General features: G+C 38.7%; 2 protein-coding genes across 2 annotated transcripts; one reads left to right on the plus strand and one right to left on the minus strand.

Moving 5' to 3' along the window:
* Positions 1-15: 15 nt before the first annotated feature.
* On the plus strand, positions 16-2469 carry CEBPZOS (CEBPZ opposite strand). The gene is made up of 4 exons (XM_085317739.1): positions 16-181; positions 1714-1758; positions 2022-2105; positions 2198-2469. Exons 1-3 carry the CDS (start codon positions 88-90, stop codon positions 2102-2104), a joined length of 222 nt encoding a protein of 73 aa, XP_085173865.1. The 5' UTR covers positions 16-87; the 3' UTR covers position 2105; positions 2198-2469.
* Positions 1633-17300, minus strand: CEBPZ (CCAAT enhancer binding protein zeta). Its single transcript, XM_085317734.1, has 16 exons — positions 17107-17300; positions 15438-16954; positions 14365-14596; positions 13590-13761; positions 12865-12953; positions 12320-12373; positions 11959-12061; positions 11571-11639; positions 9086-9152; positions 7596-7696; positions 6184-6244; positions 4954-5162; positions 3861-3944; positions 3302-3363; positions 3140-3221; positions 1633-2298 (listed from the first exon to the last, which is right to left on the minus strand). Exons 1-16 carry the CDS (start codon positions 17257-17259, stop codon positions 2159-2161), a joined length of 3195 nt encoding a protein of 1064 aa, XP_085173860.1. The 5' UTR covers positions 17260-17300; the 3' UTR covers positions 1633-2158.
* Positions 17301-17555: the final 255 nt, after the last annotated feature.

Below are 17555 nucleotides of genomic sequence, written 5' to 3' on the forward strand. Positions count from 1 at the left end.
CATGCGCGTGCCCCCTGCGCGGCAGAGGCGCGCGCCCGGGAGCGGCCGTTAGCGGCGGTAACGGCCGAGCAGGGGCGGCGCGCGGCGATGGCGCGGCGCGCCGCGGCGGCGCTGCTGCTGCTGGAGGCGGCGGGGCTGGTGGGCGCCATGCTGCTCTACCGCCGCATGGACCGCAGCCAAGGTGCGGCGGGGCGGGCGCTTGTCGCCGGGGGCAGGGGGGAGAGCTGGCCGAGCGCGGCGGAGCTGCACAAACGGCTCTGGGCCGTGCTCGCTGCTTTGCGGAACCACCGGCGCTTTACCTGCCGGCTTGGAGTCGGCTCTCTGCCTTACGATGGTAGTTGCTTGTTACATGGAAACTCTAGGACAGCCGTTGAAGAAACAGCTGCTATTTCAGTTTTATAACGACAAAACTGGGGGGAAATTTTTGAAAGGTGGCACATGGCCACCAGGGACAAAGCTGAACCTTGTGCATTTTAATACTAACAGCATCGGCTCAAGTACAGGCGTAGAGAGGAGAGGCAGTCGTCAGTTTAAGTAGGGACTGATTCATCCTGTTTCAGACTTGTGGTGTTCAGCCTTGATGGGGTCCCTGGCTCAGTTCCAGGTTTTGCAGGCTTTATGATTTGACATTTTCCAGAAGAGTAGACTCGGCTGGCAAGTACACATGGCAGCCAGGGGCCCATCTTCCAGATGACTTTGCTACATTCCCTTAAGTGTCCCAGAGCTTAGGTAACACACAGATAGGCTAGGCACCACGTTAGTTATTGCAGCTAGGTTTGATCAGCACAGCAGCAGCCTTTTTTTGCATTCAGAGCTGTACAGATGCAGTGCTAAGAGCCTGGCAGTCCTGCCACCCCTACGATCTGTGCTAGTCAATAGGCAGCCACTGCTGTGGCCAGGTAGGGCAGCAGAACACCCTTTAACCAAGGGTAACCTGAATAAGAAGTTTCACTGACACTATAGTGTATGTGTTGTCCCAGGTTCAGAGGCATATGGACCAGCATATGCTATTTTTCTTTACATTTTTATTTAAAAATACGTAACATCCTGCAGAATAGCTTCATTGGCACGTGTCAGTAACTTGCTGCTGCGTTTGCATGGTTTATCATCCTTATTTTCAGTTCTAGTCCATAGTTCTTTGCAGTTTATCCCTTTGCAGGGGCTTTCTTGAACCGTGGTTCTGTGAGGTGTGGTAAGGTCATCTGACAACTCACTGTGCTCAGAATGAAGCTCCTACACAGTCTGCAATCCCCATTTCCACCATTCACAGTGTGCTGGTACTAGCATTTACCAAATTCTTTTGTAACTTGTTAAAATGGCATAAAGCTATTGCTACATTTTTTTTCTTTTGAGTTGGTGAAGTTGCACACAGAAGGATTCAGTGAACACCTAAACCCACACAAGGAAAACAAGTCATTTTCCTTTGGGTTACACTACCATGAGATTTGCTCAGCTTTTCATGAATCTGTTATTTGTGTTTGGTTATCACTACAAGGAAGCTCAGGAAACATTGTAATGATAGCGTTGCCACCTGAATAGAGTTAGTGACACAATGCAATAAAGTCAATTCAGATCACGTTATTTAATGGTATCTGTAACTCAAAAAGCTAGAACAAACTTAGGAAAAAGTCATTTAATTAGAAAAATAATGCATTTAATAACTTGTTTTAAAATATGCTGGGTAAAGTAACTTTGATTTATCTTTCTTATCAGACTTCAGATACACAATGCAGAAGAGATTTCCCTCAATTCTGGAAGGTAGGTTACTAGTTGTTGATTTCAGAAAGACAGCTAAAGTGTCTGCATCTTATGTTCAGAATGGATTTTATTATTGTAGTCTTTCCTGTGGTAAGTTTTAAGCAGAAATGTGTATTGTTATGTATAGGTGCAACTAGAGTGTCAGACAGTTGGACAGGTCCTCAGAACAGGAGGACTGCACATCCAACAAAACTAGCCTTGAAGTGGCTCACCTTCAGATGTAAGCTCAAGTTACAACTAACATGGATTTTCCTATTTTTCAGTTTATTACAAAAGCAATGAGTGGTCTGGAATTCATGGCATAAGGGAGAATGACCAAATGACATGGCTAAGCAGCAAGAATTAAAGTAAGAAAGACTGAGCACAATTATTGCAAAAACGTCCATGTTAAAATGACATTTTATCTTTTTGATTTCTTGCCTTTGTACTTCTTTTTCAGCCCTTTGTGCCTAAACTGTTTCTTCTTTTTTATAATACTTTTCACATCCCTATTGTGAAGCCACTTGTCACGCTCTACTTCCCACTGGAGCTGTTTGGCACCTGTAAGAGGAAAGAGGGAAGATGAGAAATAAGAAGCTGATGGTTACTTCTGATTGCTCTGAAATGTCTATCCTCCAACAATTATAATAGAATGTGGATAAATCATGTAAAAGTTAAAACTACTGTATTTATAAATGCCAATAAAGTGAAAACTGCTTTGTTTTGACACTAGAGGAAGCTTTTTCCATTTCATGAAACATACTCAGCCATCACAGAATATCACGGTTAAAGACTGCTCTTGAAATTGTTTGTATTTTCCTAATGGTATACATGCTCATATAGAAGTATTCAGTGTTTTGAGTGTTGCTGTTAACATTTTTCTGTTGATATCAGCAAGACCAATAGGGGGGTCTACAAATCACTTGATGAATTAATTAAATGTGAACTTTTTTTGACTGGTTTTATTTCTGGGAAACTGCTTTTGCTTCGCCAATACCGCAATGAAAAATTCCAATAGCTAAATATAAACAGCCGTACCTTATGCCTCACCTCACAAGGATCCAATGCTACTATACTCTTCAATAGAGCAAAATTCACATAAAGAAGCCTTGAAGAATAGCATATTACCCATTTTTCATTTGCAGTCAAAAGAGGCATGTTACAGTCTCCTCTTCTTGAGGCCTTATTTATTCCAATAGTCACAGCTAAAATTAGCACTGAGCATCTCTTAATTGAAGAAAACTTAAGTCATGACTTACACACAAGGTCAAAGAGAACATAGTAGAGGCAGTAGCTCAGTGTCAGTATTTCAGCTAAATAAGATACATGTCTGAGTACAGAATCTGAAGAGAAAGGAGCTTGTCAACAGCATAAATACATGCCCTTTGCATCATGTACTTACTTGCATTGTCTCTGTTAGCCATGGCATTCATTCCAATGTTGTCAAACTGGGACCCAGCATTTTCATCCAGCAGATAGCCAAACTTTAAAAAGAAGTTACAGTATTTTATTACTAATAAACAGGCAAAACGTATATGTATCTTTTTTAACTGGTCAAACTAACCTCCTCTGCAGCTGCGAGCATATTGGCATCTTTGAGCTTTCTCTTTTTTCTTGGGTTGGATCCTTCAAAAAAAAAGTATTAAAGACAGTGTTTCAAGTTCACAATAGCACTAAAACAAGAGTTTTAAACATGTTCTAAAGGGTTATTTTTTATTTACTATCTAAAATAGCCGTGTTAAAAAGCTGCTGTAGTCCCCTGTTCCCCTAAAAGGAAAAAAAAAACAAAAACAAAAACATTTTCAACTCGGGACTAAATAGCAAAAATCTCTATTAGTAACAGATGCACACATGACTGCTTTAGCTGCCAGTACAACTCCGTCCTTCTTTCAGACACACCTCCTTCAATCTCGAGTCATTTGAGAGCAGAAAGTCACCCTGAACTAGGCCATGCTGGTGATCAAGGGTAACACCAACTCCTTTTCATTTACAGTTTATCCAAATCTGAACCCAAATCCAAGACTGTAGATAATCCACTGTACTAAACCTCTCTGATTCCAAAAGTTTTTCAGACTGTATTAGTAGTAAGCCTTCTCAAATGGAAATCATGACTGTTTTCTTACCTTCAAGTGATCCTACAAAATCAGTATCATTCTTTCTCTTGCCCTTTTTACTGACAGGCTTGAATTCATTATCATTGCTCAGGTCTGCCAAAAAAAAAAAAAGTAATTCATACACCAGACATTTGTCATAATGTTCCAAGCTTTTACTTTAAAAGAAGTTTAAATGATAGTGGACACACTCTAATTTTGATTTATTAAACTCAAACAACTTAAAAAATGTTCAGTAGTTTGCCCTTCGTGATGCCTTTTTTTGCACAGTACAAGAAAGAAGTGAAATAGAAAACTAAGATAAATATGAAGACTAATAGAACAAAACCCTATGTTACATACACTTTGCAGGTCTGCTTGGTAAGATTGATGCAGTAATAATCTTATAAAGGATTAATATATTAACAGCTAAACAAATAGTTCACTTTTTTTACCCTCAGTTATCTATCTTCCTGTGACCTTAAGTTATTAGTAGAAATGCTCCATTAATTTGTGCTTCCGCAGCAACAAAGTGTTAATTAAGCAGGCTGTGCCTTTCAGTTGAACAGATAATAAAAACAATGAAGGTGCAGCAACTAGTTCTGACGAAGGAGTGAATAAAAATTTGGGTGTGTAACTTTATTACGAGAACAAACTGTTATGTCTGAGCTACAATTTAAAAAGGTACTGCCTCTAAAAATCAACATTAACTAGGCCTAAAGAAAAAAAATGACCAAGTTCCAGAAATGATTTTTTTTCCTCATTAAAGTCTCTTAGGGCTTTAACATTGTATAAGCATTTGCCTTGTATAGCCAGTATTTGTTTATAAACCTGCTTTTACTACTGATGTTTTCAGAACGAATAAGGCATGTCTTGTTTGCAAATTTTTAAATCGACATGCCTAATTCCTGCTCTCACCTAGGAGGCTGAATCAAGAACTGTTACTGATCTTAAGACTTTGTTGTCCAGAGAAGGACTTCAGTTAGCCACTTTTTAAAAGCCAAATCTGCCACCCAGGTAATTAAATATTAATTCAAATCTAAATTGTATTTTTAAATTTGTGTAACACATTTGTAAAAGCTGATGTTGCTTTCTTTTCATGTTTGGATAATAAATACTACTTTACCTAGGTCATTATCATCATCAGACACATCCATAAATACACCTCCTTCTTCATCAATGTCCTCTCCAAAGTCTTCCTCCATACTTCCTAAGGAGACTTCTTCATCATCCAGTTCACTGAATCCATCTTCATCATCAGAATCCTCCCAGTCAGCATTGGAGTCCTTGTTTCTTTGACTCTTCTTACTGCCTATGGTTTTCTTTTTTATGTTACTGAAAATATATAACAAGCTTAGCACTTTATCTGGCAAAATATTCTTTCCAGATAACATTTTTGTATGTACAAACACTCTGTTAGAACAGTTGAACATCATTTCAGAATATTGTAAATGGAGGCTGACACCTAATCATGTATTTGTAGAAAATGCATTCAGGTATGTTTTCAATATCAACATACAGATTGCATTAAAAATCCAGAACATTTAAAGTTCTTGAGAGAATTGTATTCTGAAATTAATGTCAGCTTCTGTGTTTTATCTCGCAAGTGCTTTTGTGCCTTTTCTATAAAACACTCACAAACTGATGGCATATCCCTAGTAACTTTAGTAAATGAGTTTTATACACACACACACACACACACACACACATATAAAGAAGGGAAACGTAGTTCTTGATTTGTCTTCTCTTTGCTATTTTTTACTCACTCCAACCAATCTGGCTCACAAAACCTTCAGGTTTCACTGGAAGTTTAATTTTCTCTTCCCATCTAAAAGAAGTTTCTGTGTGGATTTTAAAGCTGTACTCCAGATACTCTAAACAAAAAGGAAGGTACTTAATCATTAATGGAACTGCTGACTTCCTGAGAATTGTGCTCTGTAACTCAGGATTCCACAAAGTATTCACTTAGTTATGTCCAGCTACAACCTACGAACTGTTTAAAGAAGCAGTGCCATTATGCCTCATCCTGTCTACTTCTGTGCTTGGTAACTCCCAGACAGAAACTTGAGACAGTAAAAAACAGGTAAGGTAAGGACTTTGCTTACTACGTCATTGCATTGTATAAATAAAATACTACAGGTCTCACAATTCAAGACAGCAGATTGTAAACACCATGGGATGAGAATGTTCCCTTATGGGGGAGGTAGAAAAGAAGCACTATCCAGCATTAACTACTACTGCCCTTTTTGCAAAGTGGCATTCTTGGTATTTTTGAAAAAGGTCTATCCGATTTGGAGAGCAAAATTCTATAAGGGTATCAAAACAGGAGAATGAAAGAATAGATTCAAAGTCTTACCTGGCAAAATCAAGATCGTCCTGGCCAACATCAATGGCACTATCAGCAGCTTCAAATGTATCTAAAAAAAGAAAAAAGATTTTGTTTCTCAATTACTGTAAGTCAAAAAAAGAACTATGAAGCCATTGCAAATTTTATTATTTTTTAGATGTCAATTTCCTGAACAGTTTACGTGACCTGCCTGAGTAACAAAGGACCCTGGTACATACGTTCATAGCTATGAACCGTGGTACAAAGGCTCATACCTGGCCAGAACAAAATGATGTGGGCAGCAGTTGGGGAAAAACACACAGGCAGCGATGCCAACCTGCCTGGGATATGTGATATCACAAGTCCACAGCGCTCGCTCCAAGTCAGATACAAAGGCTCAATTAAGACACTCCATGCAAGAGCCGTATCAGCTAATCTCTGTGTCAATTCTTCACTATAGTCCCTGACAGAAGAGCAAGGAGATGTGAGGGTGAGAGCTCCTATGTTCTCCGATTCATTTAGCAATACGTTTTATATAGAAAGAGCAGACAAAATAAAATTTGAAAAACTACAACTGTTCTGTTTCAAAGAGTTAAGCTAATATTAAAGAGTGTTTAATTTAGGCTTCTAAATTTATGTAGTGAATTCACAGAGATTGTAAATTTATTAGAAATACTAACAATAGACAAATGTGATGTAAAACAGTTGCAGATTCTTGTCATAACCAAGACTATATTAACTGTATCATTAATGAACTACGCTCCAACAGGAGTTAAAACTAACCTAAAACATTCTACAAAACAGTATTGAGATCCAACTGGATTTTTTTGGACAAATACTGCATAAGTAATATATGAAATCATAAAATCATGCAAGTTTTAGGTTACAAAAATTCAGATTCTGGAAAAGATCATGCACTAATTCAAAAGCAAATAAAGTATATGTCACAGGAAGAGCTAAGACTACTACAGAAGTTTGCCAAGGATGTAACTAAATAAATAACATATTTCTTGAGGTTAGGAATGATGACAAAGACTATAAGGAAGATTTAAAAAGACAAAGTAGTAAATAAAGAATAAGCGTTACATACTGCTAGAAGTTATTTAATCACAGATTACATTAGGGAAAGAACAATGAGGCATGAACCGTCACTCATGAATTTATGTTCAAAATTACACAATTTCTACCCGTTAGAAAAGTTCTCAACTAACGTAGAAAGAGAGAAGTCTGGTTTCAAGGTGGTCTTCCAGTTAGCCTATGTGAGGGAAGAGCATGTTGGCTACAGTAACACAGGATGGGAATTAAACAGCCAGTTCTCTGCATTTTCATGCTTCTGTATTTGGTTCTTTTACATTATTCATTTTATTAAAAAAGCTGTATTAATATATCTGCAAAAGCAGAAAATACTGAAATTGTTATTACAAGGAAAAACATGGCCTTACCCAGTGCTCTTTCAAATTCATCATCATCCACATCTTCCACACTTTCTTCATCTTCCTGACGCTTTTGCTTCTCTCTCCCTTTATCAAATTTCGTATAAAATCTGAAATAAGTAACATATGGCTCTCACACACAAGATTACATCTGATGTTTCTTACGACAAATTAAAAAAAACAAAAATCTGAAAAAAAAACAAAAATCTGTTTCACACATATTTTGCCAGTTGAAAATTGTAAGTTAATGGTTTCAGGTATATCCCATATCAGAGATTATTTTCTTCATTTTACAAAGTGCAAGCTACCTATGTAAGATTTAAACCAAAGAAATTCCACAAAGGTGTTAAATATCATTTTCAACATAGTGAATTCATAAAACAAGACCAGCGAGATATGAAAATCTACCTTATACCAATTAAAAAAAGTCAAGTCCAGCCTGAATCTAATTAAAAGGGGGGAAAAAAGAAAGAAAGTTCACCATTTTAAGTTTTTAAGTTAAACTCTTCCCCACAGCTCCACTCCTATGTATGTCTGGTTTAATCTATTAAGCCATTTTAAACTATTTTTCTCTCTTTTATTTCATGTTAAGGAATCACAAAGCACAGGAGGCAAATTTGATCAGATATAGAGGCAGAAGAGTACTGTACTTTTTTAAGTAAGTCTTTAAAAGTGTAATCTCAGTTACCATCACTGTCAATGTAACATACTGTTAACCTTTCAAACTGAGGCATGTTTTAAACTATTTTTTCTTTTAGAGTTCTGCCCACAGATAATTTAAAATGTTAGCAGAAACTGCATACCTTTGCTCCAATATAGTTTTGAAAACCTATTTAATCAACAGGAAAGAGAGTATACTTCACAGTTTGGTTAATACAAATGTCATCCTCTCATTAAGCTGTTACTTCAGATTTTTAAAAAGCCCCAACATTAATCCATATCTTGAAAAAACTAAGTGAATTTCAACACTGGTGTCTATAGGAGACACTCACAAAGAAACAATTCTTAATTTAATGAGAGCAAACTCTTGCAAACTGTGCCAATTCAAGTACCGCAACTGCATTTTTAAACCATAATCCAAAAAAGAAAACTAAATGAAGAGAACTATGAAAAATGAAAGATTTTTAAAATGACGTTCCATTTAATAAACTTTGATACTAGCCAGGTATATGCCAGTTGATTGAAATCCACTTCTGATGCAAAAGAATTACAACGCACAAGACATTCACTATCATCCAGTGTTTAAGGTCCCTCTATTAAAATGTCACCTTATACAATGTATAGACCACAAACACTGATTGTCTTTCTTTGTAAGCACCATTCTTTCCTACAAATTTTGAAGCTATGTTCTGTGGAAAGTGCTCTAATTACAAGTCACTCAAATTAATCAAAATTTTCAGAAACGTGGAACACCAGACAGTATTTATAAAATGTATTTTTTGATGGCATTGCATTCAAAAACAACACCCTACAATGAATGTTCACAAATATTTCATTACCTGTGGAAAAACACTTCATCCACTGGGATTGTGCTTTCATCTCTGGCACGGAATTCCTTACTGTTGACTGCAAAAAAACAAGCAGAATTGATTTTACCTCAAGTTGAAGATCCTTATATTATTCTTTATCATTGTGCTACACATACAGAAGTACACTGATACCCAGTGTCACAATTTAAGTGAGCTCATCACTCAATGTATATACTGATAATAAGGTGTGACAGTAACTCAAGACTTAGCCCTAATCAGGTTCTAATATATGCCAGCAAGGGAAGTTTTGCAACCACTTTCACCAGCGATACAAGTTCTAAGAAGTTAGGGAATAAGGTAAGCTAGCTCTCATCCACTGAAATCCTGGAACCTCTTCTGCCTGTCACTCCTGGCAATAGGACACTTCCTAGCAGAAATGCTCTTCAGCAGCTGCAAGGCACAGCCATAGCGCCAGAGGCCAGTTAAGCATGCCAGAAAAGGAAATCAAGCCTCACAGTGCCTGCATTTCCAGCGAACTGAGACAAACTGGCACTCCACAGCAGCTGATTGAGCTGGTTACTGATCAACTCTTATTCTGATCAATACTGATCACACTCCCTGGGGAGAAACTTTTCACTCTGACACCTTCCCCTTCCTTCATCCACCTCAAAAGTGAATCAAATGAGAAAGAGAAAGATCTCAGGGGTGCAAATTATAGCAATTTGTAACTGATAAGCATCCAAGTTTCTCAAAACAGAGCAAAACACAGTGACAGAAGAGGACTGTTCGAAGGTATCCCAGGATTTGTAATTTCAGTTCTTGATCTCAGTGATAAACCTCAGCAAAGTCCAGCTATATGCAACAAGTACAGATTTTTTTAATCCATATTAAATATATCCAGAGAGGGGGCATTGATGTTTTACTTGTAATACACTTAACTTCATTAATTCTAGCTTTAAATGATCAGTGTGTTGCTTCAACTCAGAATAACCCAAGGAATTCAATAAAACTGTTCCTTCAAACATATTCTGAGCAAAAATTCCTACTTTAAACTCTGATAGCCATAAAACCATGTGTCATTAAAAGTGCATCAGCTATTTTGAAATTACTATCACATCAGTGTAACAGATCAGACCTAAAGTTACAGGATGCACCTCCCTGGGAATGTTAGAGATATTCCACCAAGGAAGACGAAAACTCTCCTGTCCTCACACGGCACAATCATAGATTTATTCTGAATGGAAAAGAGGATTTGAACTGTAATTGCCATGTATCAATTTCCATTAGCACATATTAATTTAAGCTAAAGAGATAAAGATTATTACGTTTGGTCTCTTACCCTGATTTTTTTAACTGTGGGTTTTTAACACCAAATCCTGCCCTTAATCTCTGGAGGGAGCTAGACTAGACACCTTATACTAATCCTAACAATACTGCAGATGTGGAAGTGATCTATATCACTTAACGAAAGAGCTTAATGTGGTTTAAATCATTATATAAATCTATTTTTTGAGATTTTAAGTCACTTTTCAGTCACATTAACCAGAATAAATGTGGTTATATGATAGCTTGGGAACAGGAATAAGAACATTAACTGGAGATCGGCATACATGTTAAAGATTTCCATGTAATTTTAGATAATAAGAACTTTAAAAAGCAGTATTTGTAATATTAGGATGTTAAACATAAGAATGACATGTTTGTGAGTAGAAAATCTAGCTAGTATTTTGTAAATTAACCTCCCTCTGACACTGATACTCTACAAATTACTCTTCTACCTAGAAATAACACTAGCTGGAAGAAATTCTACAGGCTTTTTTGCCATTAAGTGGTGTTACTTTGCCAGCTACAAGCATATTTTCAACAAGATTCTAAACCTTTTATATAAGATTGCGAATATATTCTGATCAGGGAGTGTATTTCACTTTAGGGGAGATGCACAGAAAGATAACTGAACTTGGGAGAAGGTGTAGGAGATATACGTAGGTACAATAAGGCATGCTATTTTCAACAGCTCTGTCCTTTGCTGCTATACATTTCCTAATAGGATTCTTTAAACAGAAGAACAGACCTTGACAATGCACTGCCTAAAAAAAGGAATTATTATGGTAGAAAGAAACTGACAATTAGAGAAGAAGGGAGGAGGGAGAGAAAGGCGTTAAAATGATTTGTTGCGCAAAGCCAAGTGCAAGAGTAGACACTGAAGTGCTTTCCTACTCAAGAATGTAGAAAATAATGATTGAGGTAACCGACTTTCTCTATATCCCTTGTTCTTAAGGGTTTAATGGACCCAAAGTTTCAGCTGTGGTGATTCTGTGGACCTTTTACACAAGAATTTTAGACCTGCTCCTGAATGTAAGACAAAACCAGTGCCCTTGGGATGAGCAGGACTTTCTATTTGTTCTTTTTTTATTGCTAACAGAAATAGCATACACAATGTAGAGGACGGATAACTACAACAAACAGCTACTATTCCTCAGACATCATAACTGCAACCAAAAAGGGCTTGACTTACCTGCAAGATTCTGCACATCTTTCATAAATTGTTTCTTCTTCGGCTGCATTACAACACTGCTGGTGTTCTCTGTAGCAGAACATAAATTAGAAATAAACTGTATTATTAGTCTTTACAATAAATTCTTCTATCGCTTTGCTTACTCCTGGTAGGTTAGGAGTTTATGTACTGTGAGAGTGAGAGGCCCAGTAAGTGGATTATCAGGCAGTCCTAAGTTGCAGACATCTTTTCTGCAGCCCTGCAAACGGATTCCTCTCCTCCTCTGTTACACCACATCCATCCCCCAACACGACAGGCACAAACAGTTACTTGGCAGCCTGAGAGGAGTGTGGTCACCACAATATCAATAATCAAGACTGAATGCTTATAAGCACAGAGAAGTTCACACCTTTGCCTTTGTGGAGTTTGGGATTTCTGTACACAAAGCGATCCAAAAATCTCATTAATGTGAAATCCTGTAAAGGGTCACCTGAGTACTGAATATGATTTCCCTGAAAGAATAAAAAAGCGAAAAATTTAAGGTCTTCATTTTCAATTAGATAGCAACTAAACAAAGAGTTAGGATGCCCAAACTTACACAGTACAAGAATGATATTAAACCATGCTTAGAAGAGAGAGAGTTGGGATATTTCATCATAAGCCTCACAGGTTAATACACTCTTGTGTATTACAATATATTTTAAAAAATAACAAAATACAACTAATATAAAAATCAAAGCTCCAAACTACAGATTGGTAAAAGCACTTACTTCTAGAATTGTTTTTGCAAAGAGGGCCACAGATGGATGAAAATGTTCAGAAAGCTGGAAAACATACATCATTTTTTTACTCCTACTTAAAAACACAGGCAATCACGATTCATGTTGTCTTATCAGACTCCTGGCAACAACACTATGTTTTCACTCTACGACTCACTACACAAAGTAAAGACACATGAAGTAACGCAAAGCTGATCTGCTCTTCCCTGAAACAACTGAAGAGCTTCAATAGTTCTAGTCTTTCATTTGTGTTAACTAAATACATCCTCATTTACAATTTTAATGCTAAAAAGATTTCTTGATAAAAAGCTAAGATGTAAAAGCCAAAAAAGATTATTATTGTTCAAATCGCCACTTAAAAATTTCTGTTCTTCTCCCTGAATATCACTGACATATGAATCCTTTATAAGCTGAACAACGTGTTCGCTGACCTTTCTGTTATTTCACCCAGGTAGCTACCTCAAGAATAATCTAGCTCTTGCAATCCAAGCAGTATACTAAGAAATACAGGAAGCAGCAATGTAAGAATACTTCACCTTCTTCAGCTCCCAAAGACTTGTATTTTCAGCACCACAATACAAAGGACTTCGATGCAAAGGATCATAAGAAACTCCAGTCTTTCTGCCTGGGTTGAGAAGGAGATGAAAAAAAAATCTTTTACATTTTCCCAAGCTACTCTATGGGATTATTATTTTCATTTCATCATGACAGTAACCCTGTCCACCATTTTCAGCTGGACAGGCCAGAGATCCATACAGTAGCAAGTAAGGTTTATATCTGATAGCCCTTCCCTTGGGTATGATCAGGCACACAGGGGAATTCCTACATGTTTCGAAAGAAGCCCTTGAAAAGACGTGCTATCTTCTAAAAGGTCCTCACGAGAGAGCGAAGCTAGAAGTAGGCTCAAAGCTAGAAGAGTTGTTCTAGTAAGCTTCACAAGCAAATGAGTCATTAGACATCCTAGCCTTGACTACATCACTCTGAAGATGTCTGAATTTGATAGAAAAAATTCCAAGTCAGTTTATATAGCAGCTGGTATAGCTTAAAGGGTTTGTGATTACATAGTAAAGTAAGTTAACTAGAAGATTAATATAGCCTGTTCATCACTGCTCAGCTAACATATAGAGAATCGAAATTTGATGAATCTTAAAATACATTAAAATAATGTTTTAATCCTTTAATTTTTCAGCAAGTCTTGATCAGAACATTACTGTTACTGAATGCTGGCACTAGAATGCATTACATTTTCTTGCTAATTTACCTCCCATATTCAGATGATGTACCCATGACGGTGCCGAATTTGGGTTATTTGTTTTGGTAGATTTTTTTGGTGTGCTGCTTCCTTCCTCTTCTTCTTCATCTGCATCCACAAACTTTTCCTCATTCTCTTCAGCTTCTTCTTGATCATTAAAGCACTCTTCTTCATCAGATTCCTAAATAACAAAATGTTAGTGAACCGCTTTTCTAATTTTATGATTTGTTAGAAGAAAGTACGTATTTCTGAAGAAACGGAATCCTAGAATATAAACAATGGCCAGTGTTTAAACGATACAGGTTTTTAGTCTTGATACAGGACTAAAAATTAAACTTTATGATTTATCTCACACGAGAGTAACAGTCCCTCCACACTTGAAAAGAAAAAAAAAAACAATCCAATATTACTTAATTATACTTCAAATTGCAGACAGAAGAAACAAGCAAGTTTTAATAAAGCTTCTGGGACAATAAGAATGTTTATCTGCTTATTTAAACAACATTTTGCAAAATAATCCCCTCGCCAGGAATGGAGCCCACAGGATCCGCTAAGAATGCTTACCACCACCTCTTCTACACAGACTTTCAGTACAGTTTAAATTGCTCAAGTGCTCTTTCTCATAACGTACCCAGGTATTTGTAAACTCTCATAAAAATTCACTTTAAAAGCTGTCCTTTCTAGGCATAAGAATTGCTTGCAATGGGAAACAGGTCTGGACAGGTTTTTAGGAAATCAGAAGATATTAGTGAAAGCTCAATAAAATAAAGAAATAACGTTGTACCACATGATCCTGTAACTGGACCCTCAACCCCGGTTTTACTTTCAGAAGCTCAGACAGAAGGTACAGGGTTCCACAAATGAAGGGTGGCATTTGTCCACAAGTGATTTGAAGTAACCTCTTCACAAATGCCTTCACTCTCCGTAATACTACATCAGCCTTCAGAGACTTATAGACAAGGTTAAGAAACATGGATGGTTTTGCACAAGTTGTTAAACCAGGATCTAGCAGCTTCCTGTAGAAAACACAGGAGAAAATACTTTGATTTTCATATGGCACAAAGGAGAATAATTGCTATTAACAACAGTCACCTAAATTTTACAAAGTGGTATCTACAAGACTAGTTATAGCTTGTTCTTCAATAAACCCAAAATGTTATGATCAACCCTGAAATGTTAACAGCAGTATAGTATTGATACAAGTTAGATACAGAAAAGGAAAAAATACATATATATATATAGACACACACATACACACATAAGCAGATAGAAAAATTGTAGGAAAATATAAAGAAACTCAGTTCAATTGAAAAAAAGTTTCAAAACTGAAGACATTGAAAGTGAGAAACCAAACTGATCTATTCAGACTTCCTATATAAATAAAATCAATCAGCTGGGGCAAAAAGGAGACTCTTTTTGCAACACAAGGCTTTCTGACCTTACAAATTAAATTATTTAAACATTCTGCGGACATTATTTTTTCCCCTTAATGAAAAAGTGTGTAGAAGGCTATTATATGTCTAAAATATAAGCTGTAAAAGCAACTTCAGAAGTAGTAGTTATCAATTGATTTCAAAATACTTCTAAAATTAAAACACGCCACCAGAAAATAATGAAAAGAACAAGATCTAATTGTTGTGTTCTCAGGACCTATCAATACCATTTGTTTTATCCCTATGTTAAGTACAAGAAAACACATTTTCTTTAAAGTCATACAAATCATCAGAAACTTTTATGCAAAGAAGACATGAAACTCCAAGACGTTAAAAGCAAAATAAGTGTTTCTACAACATTACATTAAAAAATGACTACTTCATAAAACAAAATTTATATCACAAGTCCAAACCTGTCACTTACTTGTAGAGTGCTGCGTAATACCTATCCGATACAGTCTGCTGAGAGTCCATTACTTGAAAAAGTAACATTAGGGCTTGAACACTGGTACTGAAGTTCACAAGATGTAGAACTTTAAATAAAGTGTTCATTTGTTCTTTCACTTTCTCATCACCAGTTTCTGCATATGGGTAAGCTCTGTTTACTCCACTTAGAAGAGCACTGAGCATTTTGGATTCAACATCTTTTTTTTTAATGCAGTTCCGAAAAAAGCAGAAATACAAAGTTATCAGTTTGTTAGCCAACGCACTTTCTTCATGACTGAGGACTATTTGATTTAAAAAACAGATGGCATAATATTGAGTTTTCACACTAATGTTTGATCGGTACAAAAGCCTCTCCACTTCATTGCATACTACTCCTTTCATGTTTGGATGTTTGTGAAGTAATGTCTCCAGAAGATAAGAGGCTTTGGTGGCTATTTTATTCTGAGGGTCTCCCAGTTTATTTACCAGCTGAACAAGAAGAACTTTCTCCTGCTCAGGCTTATTACAGAGAAGCTCATGAGCAACAGCCAGTGCTCGTGCTTTTGTTGCTGTCAGAGAATCATGGCTCAATGTTTCTAGCGCTTGCACAAACTCTGCCACCTGTAGTTTCAGCTGATGCTCAAAGTACCACAGTATTAGTCGTCTGTCTCTCGAATCCTTGTTGCCACTTGACACCTTTTCTATGTTGTTAAAAGGATGCTGTGAAAAAGACCATAGTTTACGATTGTCTGGTAACAAATCTGATATGAGAAGCTCTTTGAACGTATCCAAAGCCATAAGGCTCTGCTGCCTGCTGCCTTTCTTCTTTATGAGGCTTACTAAGTTCTCAATAAACTGAAGACTGTGGACAGCACTGTCCTGAATCAGAAGGGTCATGGCTGCCATCCTGTCAGCTAAAGTACCTGATGACACAACAGTTTTCATCCACGCAGAAGAGGCCCCCTTCTGGTAACTTGTCTTATTTTTATACAAATCTGCCTCATGTTGGTACAGCTTTTGGGCCAAGGCCTTATACTTGGACAGAAGTGCCTGATTTTGTTGTTCAGAAGAGAATTCACTGGTGTATTCTAGATCATACCATTTGCTCCCTGGTTTGATCAGTAACACTTGCCTAGCATGAAATTCAAAATCTTCTTCCTGACGCTCTTTCTTTACTGAAAGGCGTTGGTCCTGATCACAAACAGCTTGTTTTTTCTTGTTGTCTTTCCCACTACTTGTTTGTTCTTTAACTTTATTCCCTTTTTTTCTTTCTAATGAAGGAGCACTGATTTCTTTCTTGCTTTTCTCTTTTTTGGGGCGCGTCTCTTTCTCCTTGCTGCCACTGCCGTCGTCATCATCCTCCACCACGAGGCAACTTTCCGCGTACTTGCCCAGCCCCAGAGAGCTCACGAAAGCCTCCAGCTCCCCGGCCTTCAGGTCGTCGATCGCACCTCTCTTTCCGCCATCCACCATCTCCTCCGCCTCGTCCACGGCGCACAGCATGAGGTAGTCTTGCTGCGGGCAACAACGCGCGGCCGTTACGCGCAGGCCCGGCGCGAGGCCGGCCGCTGCCAACGGCCGCTGCCAACGGCCGCTGCCGCGCGCCCCCTCCGAGGGGTCCCGGGCACCATGTGCTCCCGCTCCGCCCGTCCTCGCACCCCGCTTACCTTGGTGCCGCCGAGGCGCAGCACCTCGTCCAGCGTGAAGCCGTCGGCGTCGCCATCTCCATCCTCATCCTCCTCCTCGTCGCCGTCGTCCTCGCTGTCGCCGCCGCCCGCCTCCCGCGGGTCGCTCTCGCCGAAGTCCCAGAGCGCCGCCATCGCCGCCCGGCCGGATGCTGCTCCGCGCCTGCGCCGCGCGCGCTTCCGGCCGCGCAGGACGGCGAGGCCGCAGGTCCTGCAAGGGGCGCAGAGAGCGGGCGCGGGCGACGCCGGAGGGAAGCACGGCGAGAGGGCGGGGAGCTCCCTGAAGCAAGCGGCGGAAGCGCAGCTCGTTTCTGCGCTCCGGCGCTCCCGCCGCAGCTTCGCCTCGGCCCGCCCTCAGGCCGGCGGGGCAGCGCGGCGCGGCCAGGACCCGCGCCGGAGGCCGGCGCTCCCTGCGGCGCTGCCATGGCGCC

Source organism: Rhea americana, unplaced genomic scaffold, assembly GCF_003343005.1.
Source record: "Rhea americana isolate MKP2758 unplaced genomic scaffold, rheAme1 scaffold_501, whole genome shotgun sequence".
Classification (NCBI taxonomy): Eukaryota; Metazoa; Chordata; class Aves; order Rheiformes; family Rheidae; genus Rhea; species Rhea americana.

Bases quoted from the DNA above. Each gene is read 5' to 3' on its own strand.
- CEBPZOS (XM_085317739.1), top strand. From the start codon at position 88: ATGGCGCGGCGCGCCGCGGCGGCGCTGCTGCTGCTGGAGGCGGCGGGG. The intron at 182-1,713 runs GTGCGGCGGGGC...CTTTCTTATCAG, and splicing joins CCGCATGGACCGCAGCCAAG to ACTTCAGATACACAATGCAG. The intron at 1,759-2,021 runs GTAGGTTACTAG...CCTATTTTTCAG, and splicing joins ATTTCCCTCAATTCTGGAAG to TTTATTACAAAAGCAATGAG.
- CEBPZ (XM_085317734.1), bottom strand. From the start codon at position 17,259: ATGGCGGCGCTCTGGGACTTCGGCGAGAGCGACCCGCGGGAGGCGGGC. The intron at 16,955-17,106 runs GTAAGCGGGGTG...TGTTGCCCGCAG, and splicing joins TGCGCCTCGGCGGCACCAAG to CAAGACTACCTCATGCTGTG. The intron at 6,245-7,595 runs GTAAGGCCATGT...TTCTTTTTTTAG, and splicing joins TGAATTTGAAAGAGCACTGG to ATACATTTGAAGCTGCTGAT.